At 38.1% G+C, this 26,753-nt stretch overlaps 1 protein-coding gene across 5 annotated transcripts in view; it reads left to right on the top strand.

The window, feature by feature from the left end:
• DNAH8 (dynein axonemal heavy chain 8) overlaps nucleotides 1–26,753 on the top strand; it is a 329,266-nt gene that overhangs the window by 110,340 nt on the left and 192,173 nt on the right. For all 5 annotated transcript variants that reach the window (XM_053222854.1, XM_053222853.1, XM_027057830.2 and 2 more), the window contains 8 exons: nucleotides 2,096–2,331; nucleotides 4,418–4,522; nucleotides 9,626–9,739; nucleotides 11,068–11,130; nucleotides 15,389–15,489; nucleotides 18,932–19,069; nucleotides 19,296–19,536; nucleotides 25,172–25,371. In XM_053222854.1, coding sequence (XP_053078829.1) covers nucleotides 2,096–2,331; nucleotides 4,418–4,522; nucleotides 9,626–9,739; nucleotides 11,068–11,130; nucleotides 15,389–15,489; nucleotides 18,932–19,069; nucleotides 19,296–19,536; nucleotides 25,172–25,371 — 1,198 coding nt within the window. The remainder of the gene's footprint in view (nucleotides 1–2,095; nucleotides 2,332–4,417; nucleotides 4,523–9,625; nucleotides 9,740–11,067; nucleotides 11,131–15,388; nucleotides 15,490–18,931; nucleotides 19,070–19,295; nucleotides 19,537–25,171; nucleotides 25,372–26,753) is intronic.

Raw genomic sequence — 26,753 nt, 5'->3', positions numbered from 1 at the left:
TTACTATGAGGAGGGAGTTGTATACATGAGATAAGAGTCAGACAGTTTGAGGTTTCCTGAGAAGCTAATCCACTTGGGATTAGAATATCACAGGATGATGAGACAGCCATTCAATATCTGAAATACAAAGCCCAAGCTAATTTTACTGACTACAAGACTAAGGGAGAGCTGTGCTGCTCAGGCACAGTGTTCTCCACAGAGCACACTGCCCCATCTCATACAGGGTGTCTGGGCGGCATGGAGCTCAAGCACTATGGGTGTAGATAGGTTAACATCACCTGTAGAAGGATGCTTACTCAGGTGAGACTGTTGTTGATGGGTTGGTGCTCAGAGGTGGGCTTATTGGATATGTTCTTTTTGATTGCTTGACATTCAGAAGGGAGGGGCTGGTGCTGATTGGTTGGCAAAAGCATGGGAATTGAGGTCTGTTGGTCTGCGGTTTGGGTTTAAAACTGGGTTGTGGTGGCTCCTTATTGCCATGGTTACAGAGATACAATCAATCTTGCTTGAAGTTTGTGAGAAGATTTTATTCTCAGGAGATATTCGAATGACCTATTTTACAACAACTATCCATTGTAAGTAGATTTGCAGGTCTATCCTTAAGGAGTAAGTGTAACTGACTCTCAAATTTGACTGTCAAGGTTACCTGACCTCTTTAACTGCCGTCTCTTCTGCTGATGATAATGACAGTGCCCACCTCATGAACTACTTTATATGAGACACTTGACATAGTACTTGACAAGTAGTTGAGTTCAATAAATATTAAGTGCTATTATTATATCTATCAAGAAGGTATTTAATTTGGGGAAGAATCACAAGCACTTGGAGGGGATATTCAGTTAGAAACCAGAAACTATACCTCAGGGGCAATCATTCCAAGAACTGTAGACTTTTGGAAAATTAATTTGCCTATTATTATTACTATCATTTAAACTTCCCATTTGTTTTCTCATAGTGGTTAGTGCTGTGATTCCTCATACACAAATCAACTCTAGCACAGTGTGAGAGTTGGCTGGTGGCTTGATTTTTGAGAAAGGAAGCTGAAAAATGGAATAGGTGGCAATAGTTCTGAAGAAAGGGGAAGGAGGGCTGAATGCTTGGGGCCTGAGGAAAAGGAGAAGAGAGGTCTATGAGGTGCAGACCTCATGAGATAAGATCTCACAGCTTCAACCCACAGGTTGACTGTGCATCTCTTTTCAGGCTGCTGTCTCCTCAGCTCCCTAGTCCTCTCAGTCTGTTGGGAATTGCAGGGGAAGCGATCATGTTTCAAGCATGGCAGGGCTGGGGGTTTGAGAGATACCAAGAGAGGAAAAGAGGAATGTGTGAGGATTGTTAAGATAGAGTTGACTTTAGAACTGCTTTGTTTTCAAGGAACAGAAACCTCTCTGAGCTTTTTTATGAGAAAACCATATATCCCAGAATCCAAGAGGCAACTGGGCCTTAGGTATGAACCAGAACCAGGGACAGCTGAGGAAATCCACTCTCTCTGCCTCTCATTTCTTCTTCCCTCTGTGCATGACTTTTTCTGCTTCCCAGACCACATGGTTCCCCCTCAAGTCTCATTCCAAACAAGAAAAGGATTCTGAATGTCAGATAAAAGGTCAGGATTGACTGGGACAATCAGGCCCAGGTACAAGGTCAGGTTATACACATTCTCTAATATGTGGATGAGGTAGGGAGTGGAATAATGGGAAAACGAGGACAGGTTTGGCAGACAAAAGAATATATTACACTCCACTTTGTGGGGTTACCTAGAAGAATATGGAGGACTGAATGAGGGCTGCTAACGGGATGACCAGAAACAGAGCAAAGTTCACCTTGGGCAGTGCTAGAACTAATTTCGAAAATTCTTCTCCATAGACTCTAGTGTCCTTCTCATGTACAGCTTAACATACTCTATAGGGAGAGGAATTGCATCTTCAAAATATAGTAACTTTATAGCACATTTAATTTAGACTACATTTCAAGTGTTCAGTAACCACATGTCTCTAGTGATCATCAAATAGGGCAGTACAGTGATGGATGCTCAGATTAGACATGAAGTAAATAGTTTCAGTATGTCAGTTGTATTCTGATCTTTTTTCCTCTTCCCCAGGGCCAATGAAATTGGCCTTATCAATTGAGGCTAAATCATGGAAGATGTTACTCTGTCGATATTTGAATGAAGAATACAAAAAGAAAATGTCAGACATGATAGCATTCATCAATGAATACTTGAAAAAGTTATCTAGACCTATCCGTGATTTAGATGATGTCAGATTTGCAATGGAAGCCTTAGTATGTATCCGTGATAATGAAATTCAAATGGACATGACTTTGGGACCAATTGAAGTAAGAAATGATTGCATTTTTTTTTTCTTTCTTGAGATGCTTTTCAAAAAGGAGAGAGGGGTACCCGAGGGGCTCAGTTGGTTAAGTGTCCGACTTCAGCTCAGGTCATGATCTTGTGGCTTGTGAGTTCGAGACTTGTATCAGACTCTGTGCTGACAGCTCAAAGCATGGAGCCTGCTTTGGATTCTGTGTCTCCCTCTCTCTGACCCTCCCCTGCTTGCACTCTGTCTCCCTATCTGTCTCAAAAATAAATAAACATTTAAAAAATTATTAAAAAATTTAAAAAGACAAAAACACACACACATGAAAATTGATCCTGTTAACATACTTCATCTATTTTATGGCATAGTCTGCCTCTTTCTCCTTTCTGAATTGATGTCGTTGGAGGGATTTTGACAATTATCAACAGTGACCAGTATACAAAGGAATATTGATATTTAATAATGCTGAATTGGTCTAGACAGTGTTCAGTTTTTTTATGGTAACGCCAGCATTTTACAGAAATGAATGGTTTTGTGCTTTCATGTCAGTCCTGACATGGTAGCCAAGTTCCCCAAATATCTTTAGCTTTCTTTAGAAACCACTTACAGGTCTCACTCCTGATCAATGGCATACTCAGGGCAGCATGGTGGGAGCAGCACCCTTAGGCTCAATAGTAAACTGTTGGAACTAAGATCGGAAATATTTTTAGGGTAGAGTACTGTATTAGTTTCCTACTGCAGCTATAACAAATTACCATAAACTTAATGGCTTCAAACAACATAGATGTATTATTTTATAGTTCTACAGATCCTAAGTCTGAAAATGGATTTTATGGGGCTAAAATCAAGATGTCAGCAGAGCTGTATTCTTTCTGGAGGCTCTTAGGGAGGGGGGATTCCATTCCTTGCCTTTTCTAGCTCCTAGAGGCCACCTCTATTCCTTGGCTCACAGCCCCTTCCAGCAGTGGTGTCACTCCTGCCCCTGCTTCAGCTTCACATCTCTGATTCTACTCTCCGGCCTCCCTCTTGCCCTTATATGGACCTTTGTGATTACATGGGGCCCACCCAGTTTATCCAGGACAATCTGCCCATCTCAAGTTTTTTAAACATAATCACATCTGCAAATTTCCTTTTGCCGTGTAAAGTAACATAGTCATAGGTTGTGGAGATTAGGATGCAGACAACATTGGAGAGGCCATTATTTTGTGTACTACAAGTATTTTATGACTCATATTTAAATTCCTGGCTCATACTGATAATAAAAATCAGAGTCTTAGTTTATTTTATGACTCTTTTAAAAAAAATTCTCTAAATTAAATCTAAATTTAAATTTAAATTCAAATTCTGTAAGGAACATTCTCCCTTATTCCCCAAAATACCTGCGGGATTGGCATTCTCACTGCCTCTGTTTGGTATGCCAGTGCTCATAGTCGAGTATTGCCTTCTAAAAACCATTTAGTGTTCATACTCTCTGGTAGCTAATGCACTTCATATCTTTAATACCTCTTTAAATCTTAGTGTTTGGGAATTTTTGATGCCTGACCATCCATTCCTCAAGATTTAACAAATTATCATATCATTTTTTCTTGACTACAGAAACTTTATTCTTCAGCATAAATTCTTTTAGTAAATCCATTTGCCAGTCCATTCCTCTGGTCATTCAAGTCTCTTTTCTTCAGAATATCTCCCATATCATTGTTTCATTCTATTTTTTACATAGCCAGCCCTTATTTGAATAGAGTAATGAGAAGATATTTTGCATGGTGTTGCACAAGATCAAGGAGGAGAGAGAGGCAGAAAATGATTCTAGGGATATTTTCTAGGATAGTATTTCCTAGAAATACTAGGATCTGCCCACATCTCCATCAGAATCACTTAGGTGCTTATTAAATGCAGATTTCAGGACCGAGGATCTAGAGTAAATATCTGGTATCAGTTAGAATCTAGAGGCACTTTTTATACACGTTTAATTTAGGAACCACTCTTCTGGAATGTACTGTCTTCTTCTAAGAATGGGGAGAATAGCAATGTGTTTTTGAAGGAATCTAAATCATTTGTCAATTGCTTTCCTTGTGATGTTTCTGAACTCTACTCCCACTCTCCAGGAAGCCTATGCTATTTTAAACAGATTTGAAGTTGAAGTAACCAAAGAAGAATCAGAAGCAGTTGACACCTTGAGATATTCTTTCAACAGATTGCAGAGCAAAGCTGTAAGTATAAATTTAATTCTTATTTTTTTTAGAAGTCCCTATCTCTAGAAAATTTTTTATACATTTTAAAGCTTAAATATATATATTTTAAGAGCTTTATTGAGATATAATTTACATACCATAAAATTTACTATTTCAAAGTATATGAAAAGCGATTTTTAGTATATTCATAGAGTCACATAACCACCATTATTATCTACTTTTAGGACACTTTCATATTCCCAAGAGAAACCCCATACTCACTAGCAACCACTTCTTCTTCCTCTTACCCCAGTCACTAGCAACCACAAATTTACTTTTTTGTCTCTGTGGATTTGTCTTTTCTGGACATTAATATAGATGGAATCATACGATATGTAGCCTTTTGTGACTGGCTTCTTTCATTTAGCATAATGTTTTGAAGTTTATCCATGTTGTCCTATGTACCATGACTTTATTTCCCTAGTGTCTAATGATGTTGAGCATCATATACTTATTGGCCATTCATCCATCTTGTCTGGAGAAATGTGAACTTAAATACTTTGCTATTTATTTATTTATTTATTTATTTATTTATTTATTTATTTTTAATGTTTATTTATTTTTGAGAAAGAGAGAGCGAGAATGAGCTGGGGAGGGGCAGAGAGAGGGGAGGATAGAGGGTCTGAAGCAGGCTCTGCACTTACAGCAGCGAGCCAGATGCAGGGCTCGAACTCATGAACCGTGAAATCATGACCTGAGCCAAAGTCAGACGCTCAACTGACTGAGCCACCCAGGCACCCCAATACTTTGCTTTTTTAAAAAAAATGAGTTGTCTTTTTATTTTTGAGTTGTAAGAGTTCTTTATATATTTTGGATATAAGTCCTATATCAAAGGATTTGCAAATATTTTCTATCATTCTGTGGGTTGAATTTTCAATTTCATTTTCTTTTTTTTCTTTATATTTTTCAAGTTTTTGCTTGAATTCCAGCTAGTTAAGGCATAATGTAATATTAGATATAGGTGTACAATGTAGTGAGCCAGTACTTCCCATTGAACACCCAGTGCTCATCACAACAAGTGCGCTCCTTAATCTCCGTCACCTGTTTAACCCATCCCCCACCAACCTCTCCTCTGGTAACCATCAATTTGTTTTCTGTCTTTAAGAGTCTGTTTCTTGGTTTGCCTCTGTCTGTCTGTCTTTCTGTCTGTCTCTCACTCTCTCTGTCTCTCTCAATCTCTGTCTCCCCCTTTGCTCATTTGTTTTGTTTCTTAAATTCCACATATGGGTGAAATCATATGGTGTGTGTCTTTGACTGACTTATTTCAGCCCCATCCATGTTGTCAGGGAAATGCAAATCAAAACTACAATGAGATAGCACCTAACGCCTGTCAGACTGGCTAAAATTAACAACACAAGAAACAACAGGTGTTGGCAAGGATGTGGAGAAAGGGGAACCCTCTTGCACTGTTGGTGAGAATGCAAACTTGTGTAGCCACTGTGGAAGACAGTATGGAGGTTCCTCAAAAAAGTTAAAAATGGAACTACTCTATGATTCAGCATTTGCACTATTATTTACCCAAAGGACTAATTCAAAGGGATACATGCACCCCAATATTTATAGCAGCATTATCTACAATAGCTAAATTATGGAAATAGCCCAAGTGTCCATCAACTGATGAATGGATAAAGAAGATATCTTTTCAGTATCTTGACAGTGTCCTTTTTTTCTTTTTTTTTGTTTTTTTTTTCCACGTTAAAAGACACATAACATGAAATTTACCATGTTAATCATTTTTAAGAGCACAGTTCAGTGGTATTAAAGACATTCACATTGTTATGCAGCCATTATACTATATATCCCTATAATTCCTTTCATGTTGTAAATCTGCAACTCTATGCCTATTAAATAGTAACTCTACATTCTCCCTTCCCCTCAAACCCTGGTAACTACCATTCTACATTCTGTCTCTGAATTTGAAGCACAAATTTTTTAAATTTTGACTTAATTTTTAATAAAGTCCAATTTATCTATTTGTTGTTGTTGTTGCTTGTGTTTTAGTATCATGTCTAGAAAACCTTTGCCAAATCCAGGGTCATGAAGATTTACTACTATGTTTTCTTATGTGAATTTTAGAATTTTAGCCCTTATATTTAGGTTTCTGATACATTGAGTTAATTCTTATATATGGTGTGAGTTAAGGGTTCAACTTCACGCAAAAGCATGTGGGTATCCAGTTGTCTCAGCACCATTTGTTGAAAAGACTGTTCTTTCACCAATGAATTGCCTTGGCACGCTTGTTGAAATCAGTTGACCATAAAAGTAGGGAGTTATTTCTGGACTCTCAATTCTATTCTGTTGCTTCATATGTCTACCCTTATGCCCGTAACCTAATGACTTGATTATTGTAGCCATGTGCAGGGTTTTTCCTTTTAAATAATGGTAAAATACACATAGTGTTTAACATCTTAACTATTTTTAAGTATAGTTAGTAGTGTTAAGTATATTCACATTGTTGTGCAACCAATCTTCAGAAATTTTTCATCTTATAAAACTTAAATTCTATATGTATTACATAATAATTCATTTCTCTGTTTCCCCAGTCCCTGGCAACCACCATTCTGCTTTCTGCCTCTATAAGTTTGACTACTTTTGGTACCTCATATAAGTAGAATCATGCAATCTTTTTGTGACTGGCTTATTTCAGTTAGCATAATGTCCTCAAGGTTCATCCATGTTGTAACATGTGTCAGAATTTCCTTCCTTTTCAAGTCGGACTAATATTCCATTATGTGTATATGCCACATTTTGTTTATTCATTCATCTCTCAGTGGACACTTGGATTGCTTCCATCTTTTGGCCATTGTGAATAATGCTGCCATGAACATGAAAGTGCAGATATCTCTTTGAGACCCCACTTTTAATTCTTTTGTATAGATATCCAGGAATAGAAATTCTGTATCATATACTTTCCATTTTTAAGTTTTTGAGATCCACTCTACTGTTTTCCATATCAGCTGCACCGTTTTACATTCCCACCAACAGTGCAAAAAGGTTCCAATTTCTTCGCATCCTTGTCAGCACTTGTTATGTTCTGTTTCCTTGATAGTGGGCATCCTATTGGGTGAGGTGGTATGTCGTTGTGGTTTTGATTTGCACTTCCCTTATGATACAGAACATTGATCATCTTTTTATATGCTTGCTGGCCATTTGTATATTGTCTTTGGGAAAAAGTCTAGTCAAGTCCTTTGCCTATTTTAGAATTGAGTTGTTTGTGGTTTTTGTTGTTGTTGTTGAGTTGTAGGAATTCTCTATTCTGGATATTAACTCCTATCAGGTATATGATTTACAAATATTTTCTCCTACCCCATAGGGTCCCAATTCACTGTATTTATTGTGTTCTTATAATTCCATTTATTTCTGTAAAGTAGGTAGTGATATCCCTCTTCCATTTTTAATTTTAGTTAATTTGAGTAATTTTTCTCCTTTATTCTTGGTTAGTCTAGGTAAAGGTTTGTCAATTCTGTTGATCTTTTCAAAGAAGAAACTTTTAGTTTGTTGATTTTCTCTATTGTTTTCCTATTCTCTGTATCATTTATCTGTGCTGTAATTTTTATTATTTCCCTCTGCTTGTTTTGCATTTAGTTTGTTCTTCTTTGCCTGGTTTGTTAAGGTGGATGGTTAGGTTACTGATTTGAGATTTTTTTCTTTTAATGCAGGTATTTATACCTATATATTTCTCTCTAAGCGTTTTGAAGTTGGTAAACATTTACACAGTTAAACATTAAAAATGAACTTGAAGGGTGGATCCAGATTCTTTAATTATAGTGAAAATTTTTATTGAATGTTAATTAAACATTGGATTAAAATTCCTTATTTATGGAGAGATTTGTCCCTGAGATTGAAGCAAGACAGAGTTGCAAGGATACAGAGCTCAAATTGGGGTCATGACTCATGATTCCAGCTCTGCCACCAGCCAATTAGGTGACCTTATGCAAGTTAATAACCCTTCTTTCTCAATTTCTTCATGTGATCATTCAGGAACATACTAGGAATTTTTTATGTGTGATTATGAGGCTCCCTTGATGTAATGTGTATAAAATGCTTTTTCAATACTCATGTTTATCTAAATTCATGTTTAGTATTGACTAATCACTTATTTTTAAAAATGATTGATGATTTAGTCAGAGAAGTGCATCTTGGGAAGGAAAGGGAGAACCCTCCACTGAGATTTAGTGAAGCTCAACTTTCTGTTATTGTTCAATGGGAAAGATTCACTCAGGTTGTTCTACCTCCTTAACTGTTAGTGTTAAGCCTATTGACCCATCCTTTTACTACAATCATGCATAATCTTAAAGTAGCCTAGGCAGATGCTGTTGTCCAGAACAGTTAAGAGCAGGAGCCCTGGAACCACACTGCCAGGTTTTGAATCTTGACCTTGCCTCATGCTGATGCTGGGGTCTTTGGGAGGTTATATTTAGTGTCTCTGTGCCTCGGTTTTCTCACCTGTAAAATGAGTATAATATCAGCACTTACCACACAGGGTTGTTGTGAGGGTTAAATGGGTTAATGTATGTAAAAAGCATGGCAGGTAGTATGAATTAAGTGATAGCTATTATGATTGAAGGTTTAAACAGAAACTTTGAAGAGTATTATAGAGGGCATCCCCCCCCCCCTTTTTTTAAATACCCAGAGTAATATCACTTTCTTTCAGGTGACTGTTCCAACCACTACAACCATGGGAACCTACTAGAGGTTATTAATCCCAGGTCTTCACCTGGCCCCAGAGCCAGCCTGTGACCCAGATTGGGCCTACAGCAGTAGCTGTCCCCCTGGCCACAGTGATGGCCTGGACTGGATCAGTCAGAAAACTTTTTCCTAACCGCAGTTACAGAAGCTGGCTTTGCCTGTTAGGTCATGAACTAGAATTATTTGTGTCACCTGTTGGTGGATTTGGGTTATTTATTTCTCTTTTGTTTTTGTTTTTGTCTTTTAAACAACATTTCAGAGACATCCTTGTTCATCCCTGGGCATCTGCAGGATAACAGACTTGCTGGAATATAATTAGGGCTTTGATTTAAATACATTTAAATACATTTTCATTTAAATACATCTCACGTTGAGTATTCTTTCTTATTCTAGGTTTCTGTGCAAGATGAACTAGTTCAAGTGCAGCCAAAGTTTAAAAGTAATCTTCTTGAGGCCGTGGAAGTTTTTCGTGAGGATGTAATGAACTTCGCAGAAGCGTATGAGATGGTAATCCAAGTATTTGCATACTGTGGGTTAAAATGTTCTGTGGAGTGTTATATGCGATGACAGTGATGAGTCTTGAGAAATACACTGTGATTTGCACATTGTATATAAGAGGCTGTACTTGCATATTTGCAGCTATCTGAAAAACAGGAGATAGCTAGTCCTTTAAGCTTGTTTTATAGAGGAAGAAAGAAGATATAACTGTTAAAAGGAGCAACAGCTTTTGAGATTGTGGAAGGAACCAAAGGGTCTGTTCTTGTCCTTTCTCAGGCCAGAATGCTCATAGTTGGAAATGGAATACTGTTGTTGAAAGGTTGCAAGAGACTATAAATACCATAATACCAGGGCGTTATGCAACTGATCTTTTTTTTTTTTTTTTTTTTTTTTTTTACTACAGAACCAACAGAGTCATTGAAAATAAATAATCCATGTCACACATGCTCAGTCCCACAGACTATTCAGCCTAGTATCATGACCAATAACGATCCACCTCTTTGAAGTTAAACTCAAAAGTTGGATATATTCCCTAACATGTGCTACTTTCTTTTAGTGGTCACAGTGGGTCTGGATTCATAAGATAATTTTAAGCCCTTAATAATAATCATAAATGCCTTTTTTTTTTTACATGTGCTGAACTTGCCTCTTTTAGTTGGATTTGTTAACATTTTATGGCCCTCGTATTCTATTATACTGGGAATCTAGTCTATTATTTAGCATATCCGTAGTATTCATGATTGTATAGATCATCTGGGGTCCTTTTTGTAACTGTTTTCTGGATGATGGCCTCCAGAGACTGCCTTTGGCTTCTTCCAAGTGTTCCACCTACATGCTTCTCTGTTTCCATATTGGGCTGAACCATCGGTGAAAGGAGGCTGTTGTCGGAACTCTAGATCAGTTATTCTAATGAGTAACCACAGCATCATCGTTTACAATCATAAATGACATGAGACAGAGCTCTAGTGGTACAAGCTTCATGCAGGGTGTAATTTTGTCACATTTTTTGTTAGCTATGTCATGGTCCTTTAGAAATGAATGGCAGTTGGAGTGATGTGAATATTCTAAAATTGACAATGGTCATGGTTATACAACTTTGTGAATATAGTAAAAGTCATCAAGTTGTCTGTTTTCAGTGAGAGATTGTATGATATGTGAATTATATCTCAGTAAGGCTGTTACAAAAACTAAATGAAAGCTTCATCTATGGGGCAAAATTTGACCATTTCAATTAAAAATAATGTTTATTGATTTAAAAGGAAATAATAGGTAAACTCAATAAATTGATAAATGCATGTGATTAAGAATTTAAATGGAGATTATATTATTCATTACAGGAAGGACCCATGGTTCCAAATATACCACCCCAAGAAGCTAGCAACAGGCTACAGATATTTCAGGTAAAATTTCATTTTCTGCATATAGAAAATGTGTTGTTAGTCTTTAAAATAATTTTAGGGAAAAATGTATGTGTTCTGTCTTACAGAGGAAAAGTTAATGTTTAAAGTGCATACAGATTTTAATTGTATTCTAGTCTGCTAAATAATGTAATTGATTCCTTTTCTTATATCCCTTCATGCTCTTCTCCACAGAATCTCTCTCTGTATTTTTAGAGAATAAGATTTTGATTTTGAACTTAAGCTTATACCTTATTCTCGTTCCAAACATCTTGTTTGTGTGTTAATGGTAAAAATTCATAGAATAATAAAATGTATGAAAATAATAAAATATATCAAATTTAAAATATTGACAAAAAGTTTCCTTGTCTTCTCTCTGTATCCATTATTTTTCTTCCTTCTGTATCCATGACTTTAAAATTCCCACTTCATTTGCCCTACCTTGGACAATGCTTACTGGGTCAGGTCAACCATTTACCCTCTTTTTCTATGCCCAGAGTGCTGAGCACATCTAGAGAAAAACCACACACCCATTTAGGTTAATGTTTTGTGGATTCATGGATTCCTATGTAAGCCAGCCCCTAAGATTATCTGGAAATTCTCCTCTTTGTTTCTAATCTCTATCCTGTTTTTTGTAGTGGCTGTGCTATATGTTCTCTTTATGTTCCCTATCCCACCTGCACTTGTAGTCATGAAAAAATATTTATCAGATACCTGCTGTGTGTCTTGGTCAATAGAAAGGTGATTAAGAAATGGTTCTTTCTTCTAAGCTGCTAAAATCTGGTAGGGAGACAGACAGCTGGATAGATTGTAATTGCAAAACCATGTGGTGAGCATTGTGATCTAGGTGTGAGAACCAGTGTTAATGGAAACAGACCGATGGGAGCTGATGGGGCAGCCCAGAAAAGGCTTCCTGGAAGAGGAGCCATCTAAGCTGCATCTTGAAGGACTAATGAGAATTAGCCAGGGGAAAGAGGAGGGAAAATATATTAGACAGAATTTGTACCTCCCAGAAATGAAGACATAAGCAGGGAGATCTAGGGGAGATGAGAGAGTGAAGTGTGGGGTGCATTGGGCAGAAAGCATAGGGATGAGGGATAGGCAGCACAGTGGGCAGAAATCCTTAGAGAGCCTTGTAGGCTATGATAAGGAGCTTGTAGCCTATCCTAGGGGCTGGAAGGCTCTAAACAGGGAATGATCTGTTCAGATTTGAATTTTTAGAACAGTTGTGTGTTTAAAAGACTTCTCTGGCATTAGTGTGGAGAATGTTTTGGAGGGAGGGTGGTCAGACCGATGGCAGTTTCAGTAATACAAGCAAGAAATAGTAAAGATTGAGACCAACCTGATGCACTTGCAGTAAAAAAGGTTCAGTCAAGTTGAATGGGATCTCTCCAGTCGCAGGTTCTCATGAGAGGGGCACTTCAGGCTTTTTCCATCAGAACCAAGTAGAATTTCTCATGTGGTATCGAATTTTCAAGTATCTCCCTTGATTTGAGTGGTTTAAATGGAAAATCCAGACCCAGATAAGAAAAGTGTTTCTCCAGGATCCTTCAAGCAACCGGGAATTGCAGCTGACCCTAGAGGAATAAACTTGTGCAAAGTAGATGAAATCAGCTGTCACAGAACCCACTGTGTGTGCTGCCTGGCTCCAGAGGGGTAGGTCCAGCCCAGTAACTCTGGTGGTTTTCTATAAGGTAGGCTGTCTGTGCTGGTCAGGGTTTTCATGGAATGCAGCCTTTCATTGAATATGATGTCCTCAGACAAAAAGTCATAATCCCTTGATATTGTTTGGGTTCTTTTGTCCTTAGGACAATAATGGTCACTCTTGGACTAAAACCAGATCCTCCTATCTATCACCCTTGCCAGCACTTTATGCTGGACACTGGAGGAGGCTCTTGATCCTTTGCTACCTGAAGTCCCCAGGGCCCTGGGGGAAAGGCCTGCCTCTCTGGAGGAGCCAGGACCCAGATTGATCTGCTTACCTGGTGGCTGCCAGCTGAGCCAAGCAGAACCCCTCAGCAATAAAAGCAAGAGGGAGGATGAAAATAGATAGTAATGTTGGATGGTGATAAGTGCCAAGGGAAAAAAAAATAAAGCAGGGAAGGGGAATAACATGCTGGGCTGTGTGTGCATAAAGTGGAAGGTCTCCAGAGAAGCCATCCTTGAAAAGGTGACATTTGAGTGGAGACCTAGAGAAATGAGGGAACAGACCCAGCAGGTATCTGGAAGAGCAGCTTTCCAGGCAGAAGGATGAGCAGGTGCAAAGGTCCTGAGTATAAGCAAATATGACATCAACTTACTTATATTTTCAGTGACTTGCTCTAGCTACAAGTGTTGAGAGTAGATTATTGACAGTCAAGGGTAGAAGCAGGGAGAGTAATTAGGAGGCTATTGAAATAGTCCAGGACAGGATGACAGTAACTTGGACCAGCCTGGTGGCATTGGAGTTGATGAGAAGTGGTTGGAGGCTTGGTGTATTTTGAAGGTAGACCCACCTCCTTGTCTTTCCGTCAGGAGTTACCAATTTATTGGTTAGCAACTGGGACTTTAATGGGTCACCCTTTTACCAGAGGTGTGGCCACTTCATTGAAAAGACATTGAAGGGCCCATCTCTTGCCATCTTGCTCCTTCTATTCTCCATGTGTTTGGGGGTGTGAGGTAAGCAGGCTGTTCGCCATGCATCTGGCTGAACATGTGACCCAACTCTCCTCAAAAGAAGGTGCCCTTTCATCCCCCAACCCCCAAGAGAAGCAGGTGCCAGGATCTGGATTGTGGAAAGAAGCAGGAGCCTCATGTGGGGTCTCAGGGTGCAGTGGTGTTCTCTGATGCAATTGTACTCTGATTTCTGGAGTTACTGGGCATTCTGTTGGTCTGCTGACAAAGCTGATTATTTTGCTCCCCATTTGGCTGTTGCTATGGGTCTTTTTGTATTATTTGGGAGCTGAGTGGAAAAGGGGTGAGTGACTGGCATCCATCAATAGTCTTTACCTCATAGACAAGATTTTAAATGTCATCATTTTAAAGTATACTAACTTTAAAGTTTTTGTTTCACCTTTTCTGGGTTCACCTTGTCCCATGGACACTTTAGTCAGTAAATTTGTTGAGTAACCACTGTACTAAACACCAAGAAACGTAAAAAGTGCAAAATATGGCCCTTTCTAGGAACTAAGAGTTCACTGGAGTTCCTTCAAGGTCCTCACCCCTTCCTGATTTGGCTCCTTTAAAGTATGTTGTGGAATTTAAGAAACAAAACAAATGAACATATGGGAAGGGAAAGAGAGAGAGACAGAGAGACAGAGAGAAAGGGAAGCAAGCCATAAGAGATTCTTTACAACAAACTGAGGATTGATGGAAGGAGGTGTGTGGGGGATGGGCTAAATGGGTGATGGGTATTAAGGAAGGCACTTGTGATGAGCACTGTTATATGTAAGTGATGAATCACTAAATTCTACTCCTGAAACCAATACTACACTATATGTTAACTAACTAGAATTTAAATAAAAAATTGAAGGAAAAAAAAGAAATAAAAGAAGCTAACATAGCTGTGAGATCTGATTCACTCTCTGGGTATTGTGAGGTCTGATGCCAGACATTCTCCAGGGCTGGAAATTTGGGATCCCTATTGATATGTTATACCCTTTATCTGTAGCACACATATCTCATCACAGGTGGGTTATTTCTATTTGGTTTGGTGCTTTAAACACTATTAATACTTAGCATTGTAAGTATAGGAGATTCCACTTTTGGTTCAAAGGACATGTGCATTAACTTCGTTGATTCAGATTGCTGGAATTCTTTCAAATGGTATTAAAATGGAATCCTTCATTTTATACACTATTTCTTGGAGAGAAAACAGGGTTGAAAGGATTATACTCACTCATTTGGACCATGTAGAAGAGATGACAAGTCTAAATTAGTGAAAAAGCCTGAATTATAGGTTATTTAAAATACTGTTTTATTACTTTCAGACATATTTATGGGAACTTGAGAACCAGGTCTTCTAGGGACCACTTAATTTATTAAAGAAAAAAAAATTCATGTAAAATGGATACTTTTAAAATGCTTAAAAGTTAATTTTATTAAGTGGTCAACTTTTCTTCTGATAGCTTGGTATCAGAAGTATAAATTTCTTCACAGATCCTTGTTTGATAGATATTATTAAACAAACCTCAATGTAGCTTTTATTCCAGGTATAATAAATTCTACCTTAATGGGGCCTGAATTAATTATATTTTACTACAACTTAAAAATTTTCTTATAGGCCAATTTTGATGATCTGTGGAGGAAGTTTGTTACATATTCATCTGGTGAACAACTTTTTGGATTGCCTGTGACTGATTATGAGGTTTTACACAAAACTAGGTAAGTTTAGAAACTGTACAAGTGATACATGCAAATAATTAAATTCTGTCCATTAGAAGAATCATGCCATCATTAAATCCTTTATCATGCAGACAGCCTCCCCTAGAACACTCCTAAATATCCCCCTTATTCCTGGCTATTCCTGACCCACTGGATAAATGGTCACCACATACAACAGAAATGTCCTTGAGGAGTTGAAAATAGGTTGCCAAAGTTGTGGTATTTGTGGTCTATATTTAGCCTATAGAATCACTGCAATTTTGGATTTTTTTTTTTAATTTAGAAGAATAGCCATCCTTGGCTTTCCAACCCTTCTTATTGCGTTTATGCTAAGTGCTCTTCGCTTTTGAGTAAACACAGAATTCATCAGGATTGAAGGCCAAGGAGCTTAACTGATTTTAAATAGTAAGTAGATCTAGGAATTAAGCAAGTATATCTTAATGGAATTTTGTATAACTTTCCTCAAACTCAAAATTAGAACAGTGGCTTTAGCTTATTAGGATCATGGTTTCAGTAAAGAACTTTATGTTGATTTCATCAAAGTTCTAACATGTCTTTGCAAAATAGATAAGAAATTTTCTGACCATAAATTAATACTTCCAACTACCTTAGGGTAGATGGCTTGTATTTTTTTTCCAAGCATTCATTCACCAAGCTTAACTGGATGACCAGTTGTGTTAGAATTGCAGATGTCTGTTCTTTGCCCTGACTTACTAAATCAGAATCTCAGGGATTGGGTCCTGCATATTCATAAATTCTCTAGTTAATTCTTTGCGTGCTCAGTGTGAGACTCAGTGTTTTCTTTTAGCCCTCAGTATTCCAGGAAAAATAACCATCCTCATTTACTATTTATTTTTTTATATTTAAGTGATTTATGAATAATTTGCAAACATACAAATAAGGTAATGGTGAAAAGCACTTTTATTAGAAAATGTAGTGAGAATTTAAGCAGTGAAAACCCAAACTTTTACTCCATAATACCCTGGTTTGAAGATATTTACACAAAGTGGAAACTGACTTCGGAATCCAACTGTAACAGAACCAATGTGAGTTTGCTCCTTGGTGAGTCAGAAACTGCACAAGTTTGAGTTGTCACACAAAGAAAACTTTATTTGCAGCAAATAAAGAGATCATGGGGAATAGCTTCCAAAGCCATGATTCCCTGAGAGAGGGTGAATGGGTTCCTTTTATTTAGGGTTAGAATGAATATATCAATAGGAAAGCTCTGTCATTGTTTGTAAAGGCAGGCATGAGATTGCGCATGTGCCTTAAGGAAACATGCCAATACACACATTGTATGTTATGTAAATGAAGCATGTGCTTCTCCATCAGCGGAGATTTTAGTATTATAATGTGGTGAAGGTGATTGTAAGTCATTCCAGAGGTCACTCCATGGTCCATATGAGTTTAGCTCCAAGGATCTGGGCGAGTGGGAGGTCTTGTGAGGGCAGTGGATACCACCTGAGTAGTGCTTTTGGGTTTCCTTTGCCTAAGTTAAGAGGTAAGACAGAAAGAAAAGCTTAAGGAAAAATTTAAGGCAAAGATTAGTGAGTACAAGCAGTGGGACAGTAAAGGTCAGTTCTTGGATTCTTGCTGGTGACACCACCAACTTCTCATCAGCTGTCATGCACAAACCTGGACCATACCCATTCTGTAGGCACTGATTTCCGATTTCAAATCCATCTCCAACAGCTTCTAACTTACTATTACTTCTGACTTTTCTTGGACTTGCATTGCTAAACCCCAGAACTGTTGAAAACTCAGACACCCATAATTTTGTGGAAGAGAGGATCACCATCTTTCTTGCATTATGAATGCAAAAAATCTTTACTTTCACATTTGAAGGATCAAGTCCATGAACTTTTTCATTTCTGCATCATCTGTCTTTGAGTACACATCTGCCTTCAGCATCTGTCTACTTAGGGGATGTCCCAAATAAAAGTTACACAAACATCACAGATAATGGAAGAACAGTCATATATCCTTTTCACGAAATGGGATGGTTTAGGTTCTTGTAAAAATTTGCAGGATGAAGCCCTTGCCTCTACATAAACATATTGTCCACTCATAAATTACTGATTTGGGTAAAATTCATCTAGGTAATTATCATCTAAAGACCCACAGTCTGAGATCTCACTTACATAGCCAGTTGGACTATCACAGTTAGAGTCTAGTGTGTTGCCCTGTGTCTCTTTCCTGTTCAATACTTGGGAAACACACTCTTTTGTCAGTTGTCTTCTCTTTGCTGTTTTACATAAAAAATGAACAGTTCCTTAACTGTATTAAGTGAGAGCTAAACAACAACAACAAAAACAAAACAAAAATGGTGTCTCTCCAGAGTTCTTTCTTGATACTTTCTTTCTTTTTTTTTTCAATACAATGATCATTTTACTTTTATTTATTTATTTATTTTTAATATGAAATTTATTGTCAAATTGGTTTCCATACAACACCCAGTGCTCATCCCAACAGGTGCCCTCCTCTTGATACTTTCTTAAAAGACGATACAATGCTTTGGGCAACACAGTAAGAAACCTGAAGAAAAATTGTCCCTTTTTTATTGGAGATCTTGTTGTTCTTTTTGTATTATTTTAGTCATTTTTAGCATAGTTGGAAATACTCCATGATTAACAATGGGATCATTCCTAAGAATCAGCAAAATGAAGCAAGAATTGGAAAAACAGAGTGTTTTTTAAAGGGCCCAGTGTGCCCATTTGATAATTGCAAGATAGAATGAGTTTTACTTTATTAAAAACATAAGCAAATTTTAACTTTGGCCTTTGCATTATTTATAATAAATAATAAAAGTTGTGAACATCAATCCTTACAAATAGTTAGAACTGCTCAAGAAATACACTCAAAAACTGAAATTGGGTCTAGGGGACCCTCATGGTCCGCTAAGCGTTGAGGAATTCTTGGGAGCATCAACAAACTCAATTTTTGGTGTATTACACGATAAAAGGACTTTTTCTAGGAATCTATAATCCCTCCTATTATTCTTGCTATGTATATAACTCCATTTGGGTACATGAGGGAAAGCTTTTGGTAGGAAGGTGATGTTTAAGTCACTTCCTAAAGATAGATGTTCTCATAAAAAAAAAACTTGCATTTGAAAGAAAAAAAATTAAAATCTTAGCCTTAGCTTTGATCTTACCAAGTGCTGGTCACACTGTTTGCAGTGACTGGAATGGTAATAATAATCAAGCCATTTGTTAGTGTCAAGTCATAGTATGACTTGGAATATTTGAGAGCTGTACACTTGACCCGATTGATGGGGCTTTAATAAAATCTTTGGAAACTAACAGGGTTTTTTGCATATTGGTGTGTATAAAGTACACATGTGATGTATGAAATATTTGATTGGATGAATTCTGTCTATCCAATAATGACATTTATTTTTAAAATACACATTATGCAATGACTTAAATATTTGGTTTCCCAGAAAGGAACTCAACTTGCTGCAGAAGCTGTATGGACTCTATGATACCGTAATGAGCAATATTAGTGGTTATTATGAAATACTTTGGGGAGATGTAGACATTGAAAAAATTAATGCAGAACTGCAGGAATTTCAAAACAGGTGAGTTTTAATTGAATTAAACTTACCTTTTTCTAGTGGCTATCTTCATAGGATCTTGTAGGTATTTAACAAATGAATCTATCCTCTGATATACTGCCATATATATATATATATATATATATATATATATATGGCAAAGTTGTTATATATGTGTGTGTGTGTGTGTGTGTGTGTGTGTGTGTGTACACAAAGAAATGTGTAGTGATACAATTTTTTCCCCTAAAAGGTGTCGTAAACTCCCAAAAGGGCTTAAAGATTGGCAAGCTTTTTTGGATCTGAAAAAAAGAATTGATGATTTCAGTGAGTCATGTCCTCTACTGGAAATGATGACCAATAAGGCAATGAAACAGAGACACTGGGATCGAATCTCTGAGTTAACTGGAACCCCATTTGATGTGGAATCTGATTCGTTTTGTCTTAGAAATATTATGGAAGCACCACTACTTAAAAATAAGGATGACATTGAGGTACAAAAGCTTATATCTTATCACTGGTTCATTAAAGAACATCTTTTTCTTTTCTGGGACACCTGGGTGGCTCAGTCGGTTGGGCATCCAGCTTTGGCTCAGGTCATGATTTTGCAGTTCACGAGTTCAAGTCCCATGTTGGGCTCAGTGCTGACAGCTGCTTCGGATTCTGTGTCTCCCTCTCTCTGCCCCACCCCACTTGTGCTCACTCTCTCTCTCTCAGAAATAAACATTAGAAAAAAAATTTAAAAAAATCTTTTTCTTTTCTGAGAATTGTACAGACATTTTATGTAAGAGTGTACTAATTGCCTTATATAATGTACCCTCAAAATTTGGAATGATCCTGAACATCCTTTGATTTTGCAAAATAATACAGTAACTCAAGGAGATAAGATGATTATTTGAAATATGTTCATTTGGGAGGTCCTAAATCTATCCTCCTTGTCCCTTACCTACACTCTCATTTAAAAGCAAAAAATCTGTTTATTTCTGTATTACATTCCTGGTGAATTCCTTAGAACATTTTCCAGATTTCTAATTCTATACTTTTCCTTATTAATCTACTACATATTATTTTTCCTTTCCAAGATTTTAAATTGGTTCTTTTGTGTGTGCTTAGTGTTTGTATGGTATTTCTTTTTTATTATTGAGATATAATTTCTATAATTATATGATTTTTATTGCTGAGATATAAACTTATTAGTTTATGTTTGTAACATAATGACTCTATACATGTGTATATCACAACGTGATCACTGCAATATATGTAGTTAACATCCATCACCACACATAGTTAAGATTTTTTTCTTGTGTTGAGAACTTTTCTCTTAACAACTCCCAAATACACAATACAATATTGTGAACTATAGTCATCATGCTGTACATTAGATCCCCAGGACCTATTTGTGTTATAACTAGAAGTTTGTACCTTTAACCACCCTCACCCATTTCATTTGCACCGCCACCCCCCTGACCCCCCACCCTGCCCCAACACACACGCCCGGCTGGCAACACTAGTCTGTTCTCAGTATCTATGTTCTGGTTTCTTTCTTTTTGAATTAGTGTTTTCATTTTCTTTGAATAAATACCCAGAAGTAGTATTGCTGGATCATATGTAGCTCTATTTTTAATTTTTTTTTTTCAGAACCTCCATACTGTTTTCTATAGCGGCTGCACCAATTTACATTCCCACCAACAGTGTAGTGTGCAGGTTTCTCTTTTCTTCTCATCCTCACTGATACTTGTTATTTCTTGTCTTTGTCAAGATAGCCACTCTGACAGGTATGAGGTGGTGTCTCACTGTGGTTTTGATTTGCTAATCCCTGAGGATTAGTGATGTTGAGCACATTTTCCTGTACCTGTTAGCCATTTGCATGTCTTCTGTGGAAAAATGTCTATTCTGATCCTCTCCCATTTATGAATTGGGTTGGTTGGGGTTTTTTCCTATTGAGTCGTGTGAGTTCTTTGTATATTTTAGATATTAACTCCTTATCAGGTTTATGATTTGCAAATATTTTATTTCATTTGTAGTTTGCCTTTTCATTTTGTTGATGGTTTTCTTCGCCATGCAGAAACGTTTCAGTTTGATGTTGTCCCGTTTGTGTATTTTTCCCTGTGTTTCCTTGGCTTTGTTGTCAACATTTCTTGTAAGATTTGTCTAGTGGTGATGCACTCCTTTAGCTTTGGCCTGTCTGGAAAACTTTATCTTTCCTTTGATTCTGAAGGACAAATTTGCCCGGTAGGGTATTCTTGATAGCGGGTTTTTTTTTTGTTGTTTCTGTCTTTTTTTTTTCTTTCAGCACTTTGAATATATTGTGTTCCTCCCTTCTGGTCTGCACAATTTCTGCTGAAAAATCTGCTATTAGTCTTGTGAGAGTTCCCTTGCATGTAACGAGTTTTTCTCTTGCTACTTGTAAGATGTTCTCTTTGTTTTCAACTTTTGACACTTCAATTTTAATGTGTCTTGGTGTGGATCTCTTGGTTCATCTGTTTTGAAACTCCCTGGACTTCCTAGATGTGGATGTCTGTTTCCTTCCCCATCTTAGGGGAGTTTTCAGCCATTATTTCCTCAAATAAATTTTCTGCCTTCTTTTCCTTCTGGGACTTGTATAACATGAATGTTGGCCCATGTGATCTATCTTAAATTTAAGTCCCTTAAATTATCTTCACTATTTTTCATTCTTTGTTCTTTTTGCTCTAGTTGGGTAAGTTCTACTGCCCTGTGTTTGAGTTCATGATCCTTTCTTGTGCTTCATCTAGTTTGCTATTGAATTCCTTTATTGTATTTTTCTGTTCTGTGATTGTATTCTTCAGCTCCATGACTTCTTTTGGTACTTTTAAAATATTTTCTTTCTCTTTGTTGAAATTCTCACTTTGTTCATGCGTGTTTCTCCTGAACTTGTTAAGTATTATTATGACCATTATTTTGAGCTATTTGGTAAATCACCCATCTGTCTCATTGAAGTCTTTTCTGAGGTTTTATCTTGTTTCATTTGGACCATATTCCTCTGTTTCTTTATTTTACTTTCCTCTCTGTGTTGGTTTTTATGCATTATATAAAACAGCCACCTCTCTCAGTCTGGAAGGAGAAGCCTCATGTAGGAAATGAGCCTTATCATTCAAGCCCAGCTTAGCTCTTGCTTGGCTCTCAGAACTTTGTGTTTCTTCTAGTACTCTACTTCATCCTTAGTTACTCCCAGTAACTGGAGGTGTCACAAGACCTGTCAGGCTCCAAAGTGGATTTAGGCTGATTGGAAGCCAAATTCTCAGGCAGCCACTTTTAAAGTATGCAAATATACCTCTTTTAGGGGAACACTAGGAAATGGACATTTCTGTCTGTTCTGTGTGCACTAAACCCTGGGATGATAGCCAGTTAAGAACTTTCTTTGTTTGCTGCCATCCTGTTGAACCCATGAACCCAAGCCCCTCTACTCACCAGACTCAGGCCATCAAGGGATGTGCCTTTTGAGTGACAGCAACAGTTGTTCACACAAGTTCCTTTCTTGGAGATGCCAGCATTTGGGAGCATGGCATAAGGAAGATGAAGAGAGCACCCACCCTACAAAGTCTCTGGAGAGGATTAGAGTTGGCCCTCGGATGTATGTTTAATTAGAAGCCTACTCCTCAGGCCACGGCTGTGAAGTTACACTGATAGGCCTCTCCCATGGTACGACTGAGCATTCCAGTCTGCTGTCTCTGCACTGGGGGTAGGTAGCTGGTTAAGGACGTTTTCCTGGTTTGTTATGGTCCTGTGGCACCTCAAACATAAACCTCATTTGCCACCAGAATCAGGTGCTCAAGAGACATCTCCTGGGTGGCAGCTGCAAAAACAAACAAAAAAACAAAAACAAAACAAAACAAAACTCAGGACACCAGACATGTGCATAAGCTCCTTTCCAGGAGATAGCAGTGACCTGGGGTGAGGCAGAGGACAGTGCAACGGTGGTGCCCACTAGCCTCTGTCTTTGGAGAGAACCCCTAGTCCTGTGTTACATTAGATGCCTGACCCTCAGACAGAAGTTCTAAGATAAGCAAAGAGGCCTTCTTTACAGAAAGGCTGGGCAGTTTTCAGTGGGTTGTCTCTGCGCTGGGCCCTGGGCTATAGCCAGATAGGTCTATGCAAACCCTTTATAACTGCTCCCCCTGCCCCTTTCCACAACTCACCGCAGCCCTCAGGCCTGGGCTTCATGTCCACCCACTGGTTTGCATGTCTTTTTCACTTCTGGTTCATGGAGATGTTTGTTTGGCTTTTAAGCCTGGCTATGTTTTTACTTTCTCTTTTTTGCATTTTATCCACTATTCTGTATTTTTGGAGGCAGGGAGCTGTACCATGTAACCAGAAATCTCTCCTATATATGGTTTTGAGTCTCCTGCCCCTTCTTTTTCCCTTAACTACATATGTATACCAGAAATTCTGTTTTCAAAACATTATGTCCTGTTTATCAATGTCATTCAAATACTACTGAAGGAAACAAAGTGACCGTCTCATTCTTAGAAGTAGGTTTTTACACTCAAGAATATAGCCATTTATAAGCTGTGCTTTGAAAACATCATTTTATACTTCCAAGGAATTCTAGGCCTCAGTTACTATTTGCACCCCAAAATGGATTCTTAGTGCGGTATACTCTGGTACATCCTGTTTGCTCTGCTCTGCATGTCCTGCTATTAACCAAGCTGGATTCCTTCTGTCACTGGACTCACTGCCTCCAAAGGAACTCTTTTCCCTTGCTGTAGAACATCTCCTCCCACCACCCATTGGAATCTCACTCAGTCTCAGATGCTGCCTCCTCCATGAAGCCTTCCCTCCTGACTGCAGTAAGAAATCCTTTCTCCCTCTTCAGAACTCACAACAAGTCTTACCACGCTTAGGACATTTATTACACACCCATTTGGATTATAATTATTTGTGGAAATACTTTGCACCTTTCAGTTCCTTCCCATCTGTGAGATTCTGTGATTCTAAGTATGAAAATAAATAGAGGCATGGTGGGGAAAATACCTTACTTTTACTTTCCCTGTGAGACTTTCATATCGAGCGTTCTCAGAAAAACAGGAAAACTTGTAAGGAAAAAAAATAGAATAACTTTTAAGCAAATGAAATATTCGTATCAGGGCCAGAAGAAGCAGGAATCTGGCAATGACTGATTATATGTTACTTCAAAGAGGTCAAAGGACTCCCACATACATTCTCAGTTGTTTTCTCATGGCAAGTTGCTGAGATAGAGCAGCTGGGGTTATCTCTGTTTTGGCCAGAAAACTCCAATGAAAAATATAATCAAGAAACATGATGATTTAAGTTCTGCTATTGCATGTAGGTGGTACAATAAAATAATTAGTGGTCAGACAGTCAAGAGAGTTATTATTTGAATTTGTAATACGATGATCTTGAGACCTTGTGTTTCTTTTTTTCTTTTAAAAAAGAATTTTTTTTTAATGGTTATTTATTTTTGAGAGACAGAGACAGAGTGCAAGTTGGGGAGGGGCAGAGAGAGAGGGAGACACAGAATCTGAAGCAGGCTCTGGGCTCTGAGCTGTCAGCACAGAGACTGATTCAGGGCTCAAACTCACAAACTGTGAGATCGTGACCTGAGCTGAAGTTGGACGTTAAACTGACTGAGCCACCCAGGCACCCCTTTCTTTTTCTTCTTTTTCTTTTTCTTTTGCTTTTGCTTTTTCTTTTTCTTTTTCTCTTTCTCTTTCTTTTTCTCTTTCTTTTTCTTTTGCTGCTTCTTCTTCTTCTTCTTCTTCTTCTTCTTCTTCTTCTTCTTCTCCTTCTTCTCCTTCTCCTTCTTTTCCTCCTCCTCTGTCTTCCTCTTCCTCTTCTTTTGACAGAGAGAGTGAAAGTGAGAGCGAGCATGAGGGAGGGGCAGAGAGAGGGGGAAGGAAAATCTTAAGCAGGCTCCACGTCCAGTGTGGAGCCCAACACGGGGCTCAGTCTCATGACTGTGAGATCATGACCTGAGCCGAAATCAAAAGTCAGATAATTGACTGAGCCACCCAGGTGCACCTTGAGTCTTGGTTTTTTGGCCACAAAATGATATGACTTCTAGGTCGAAACTCAAAAATTCATTATTTTACAAGGCACTTAATTTATAATTGAAAATGTCATGACATATTCTTTGATCTCCCTCTGAAGGACATTTGCATATCTGCCATTAAGGAAAAGGATATTGAAGCCAAGCTGACTCAGGTGATTGAAAACTGGACCAACCAGAACCTGAGTTTTGCCGCATTTAAGGGAAAGGGAGAGCTCCTTCTCAAAGGAACTGAATCAGGAGAAATTATCACCTTGATGGAGGATAGTTTAATGGTCTTAGGTTCCTTACTAAGCAACAGGTAATTTTATACTTTTGGGGAGAAGGTTTTAATTTGGTTTTTGGAATTATATAATGCTAGGTGAAAGCCCAGTTTTACAGCTGGGGCATAATATAAGATTCTGACCTAAAGTGCTCACTGTTGTCTGTTCTCACACAAGCTACTTATTTTCCCTAACAATCATGGCCTCTGTCTCTTCTTTATGGTACTCATCTCTCCTTCCTATTTTCCTGGTGGGCCCCATCATAATTACTTTCCCCCAAATAGGCAGCTTATCTCCTGAACATTTTGGCTCCCCACCATGATGATCTATTTTATTTTCTTTCTCTTTCATTCCTCCAATCTGTCATCTTTGGCCTCCTTGGCTAGCCCTGCTCAAGTGTTCATCCAGTGGCCCAGGAGAAGTATCCTGGCAACACATTAAAGAACTGTTATCACTAGGGGCTTGTTACTTAAACACTTTATGCATCTTTTATCGTGAAAAGTGTCTCTTTATGTGCTGGGTTTACTGTGCCCTAAATGAAACAACCTGTCCATCTTTGGACTACTGTACCAGCTGGAAGGTGACTATGACCTTAAGTGCAGCTTTAGAAAATGGGAATCAGTCAGACTAAGTATACTGTCAGGTCTTAATCTGGGCATTAGCAACCTTTAATCCCCTAGCTGACTATGCAGTAATTCTCAACTGTTCTTCGCCATAATACTTCTAAGAAATATGCCACAACTTTGTCATTAGCAGAGGTCAGTGTCTAGGGTACATGGGAATCCCAACACCCCTTGTCCAGGTTGAGATCACTGGTTAATGAATGACATCCTGCATGACTTCTGGCCCCAAAGTCTGTCTTGTATTTGGATAAAGTACTTAATTTCAAAGCTCCTAGTTCTAGGAGTTTCGTGTTGACTTGCTGTGGTTAAGATCCTACTTATGTCTTCTGCTCTCAGGGAATATGAATAATCCTGGCACAGGTGACCATGGGATATTCAGTGGTTTCTGGACTTCATGGGATACTATGTCCACATGGATCACTGCTAATTTTGCCATCCTAATTTCCTAAATGACTTCTTTCTTAGTTATTTTTTAAATGTGCTATTTATTTTGGGGGGCGGGAGAGAGGGGGGCAGAGAGGGAAGGTGACAGAGGATCCCAAGTAGGCTCTGCAGTGATAGCAGAGAGCCTGATGTGAGGCTTGAACTCACAAACCATGAGATCATGACCTGAGCCAAAGTTGGACGGTTAACTGACTGAGCCGCCCAGGCGCCCCCACTAAAGGATGACTTCTTGAAAAAAGGCTGTGGAGTCATGTGAATAGTGTCTGTGGCCAAAGAATTCAGGATTTGAGGCCTTTCTTAATTTCATACTTAACTTGCATTTAGCCTGATCAGTATAATATTTATAGCACTAA

This window comes from Acinonyx jubatus, chromosome B2, assembly GCF_027475565.1.
Source record: "Acinonyx jubatus isolate Ajub_Pintada_27869175 chromosome B2, VMU_Ajub_asm_v1.0, whole genome shotgun sequence".
NCBI classification, from domain to species: Eukaryota; Metazoa; Chordata; class Mammalia; order Carnivora; family Felidae; genus Acinonyx; species Acinonyx jubatus.
This window is presented reverse-complemented; position numbering and strand designations above follow the sequence as displayed.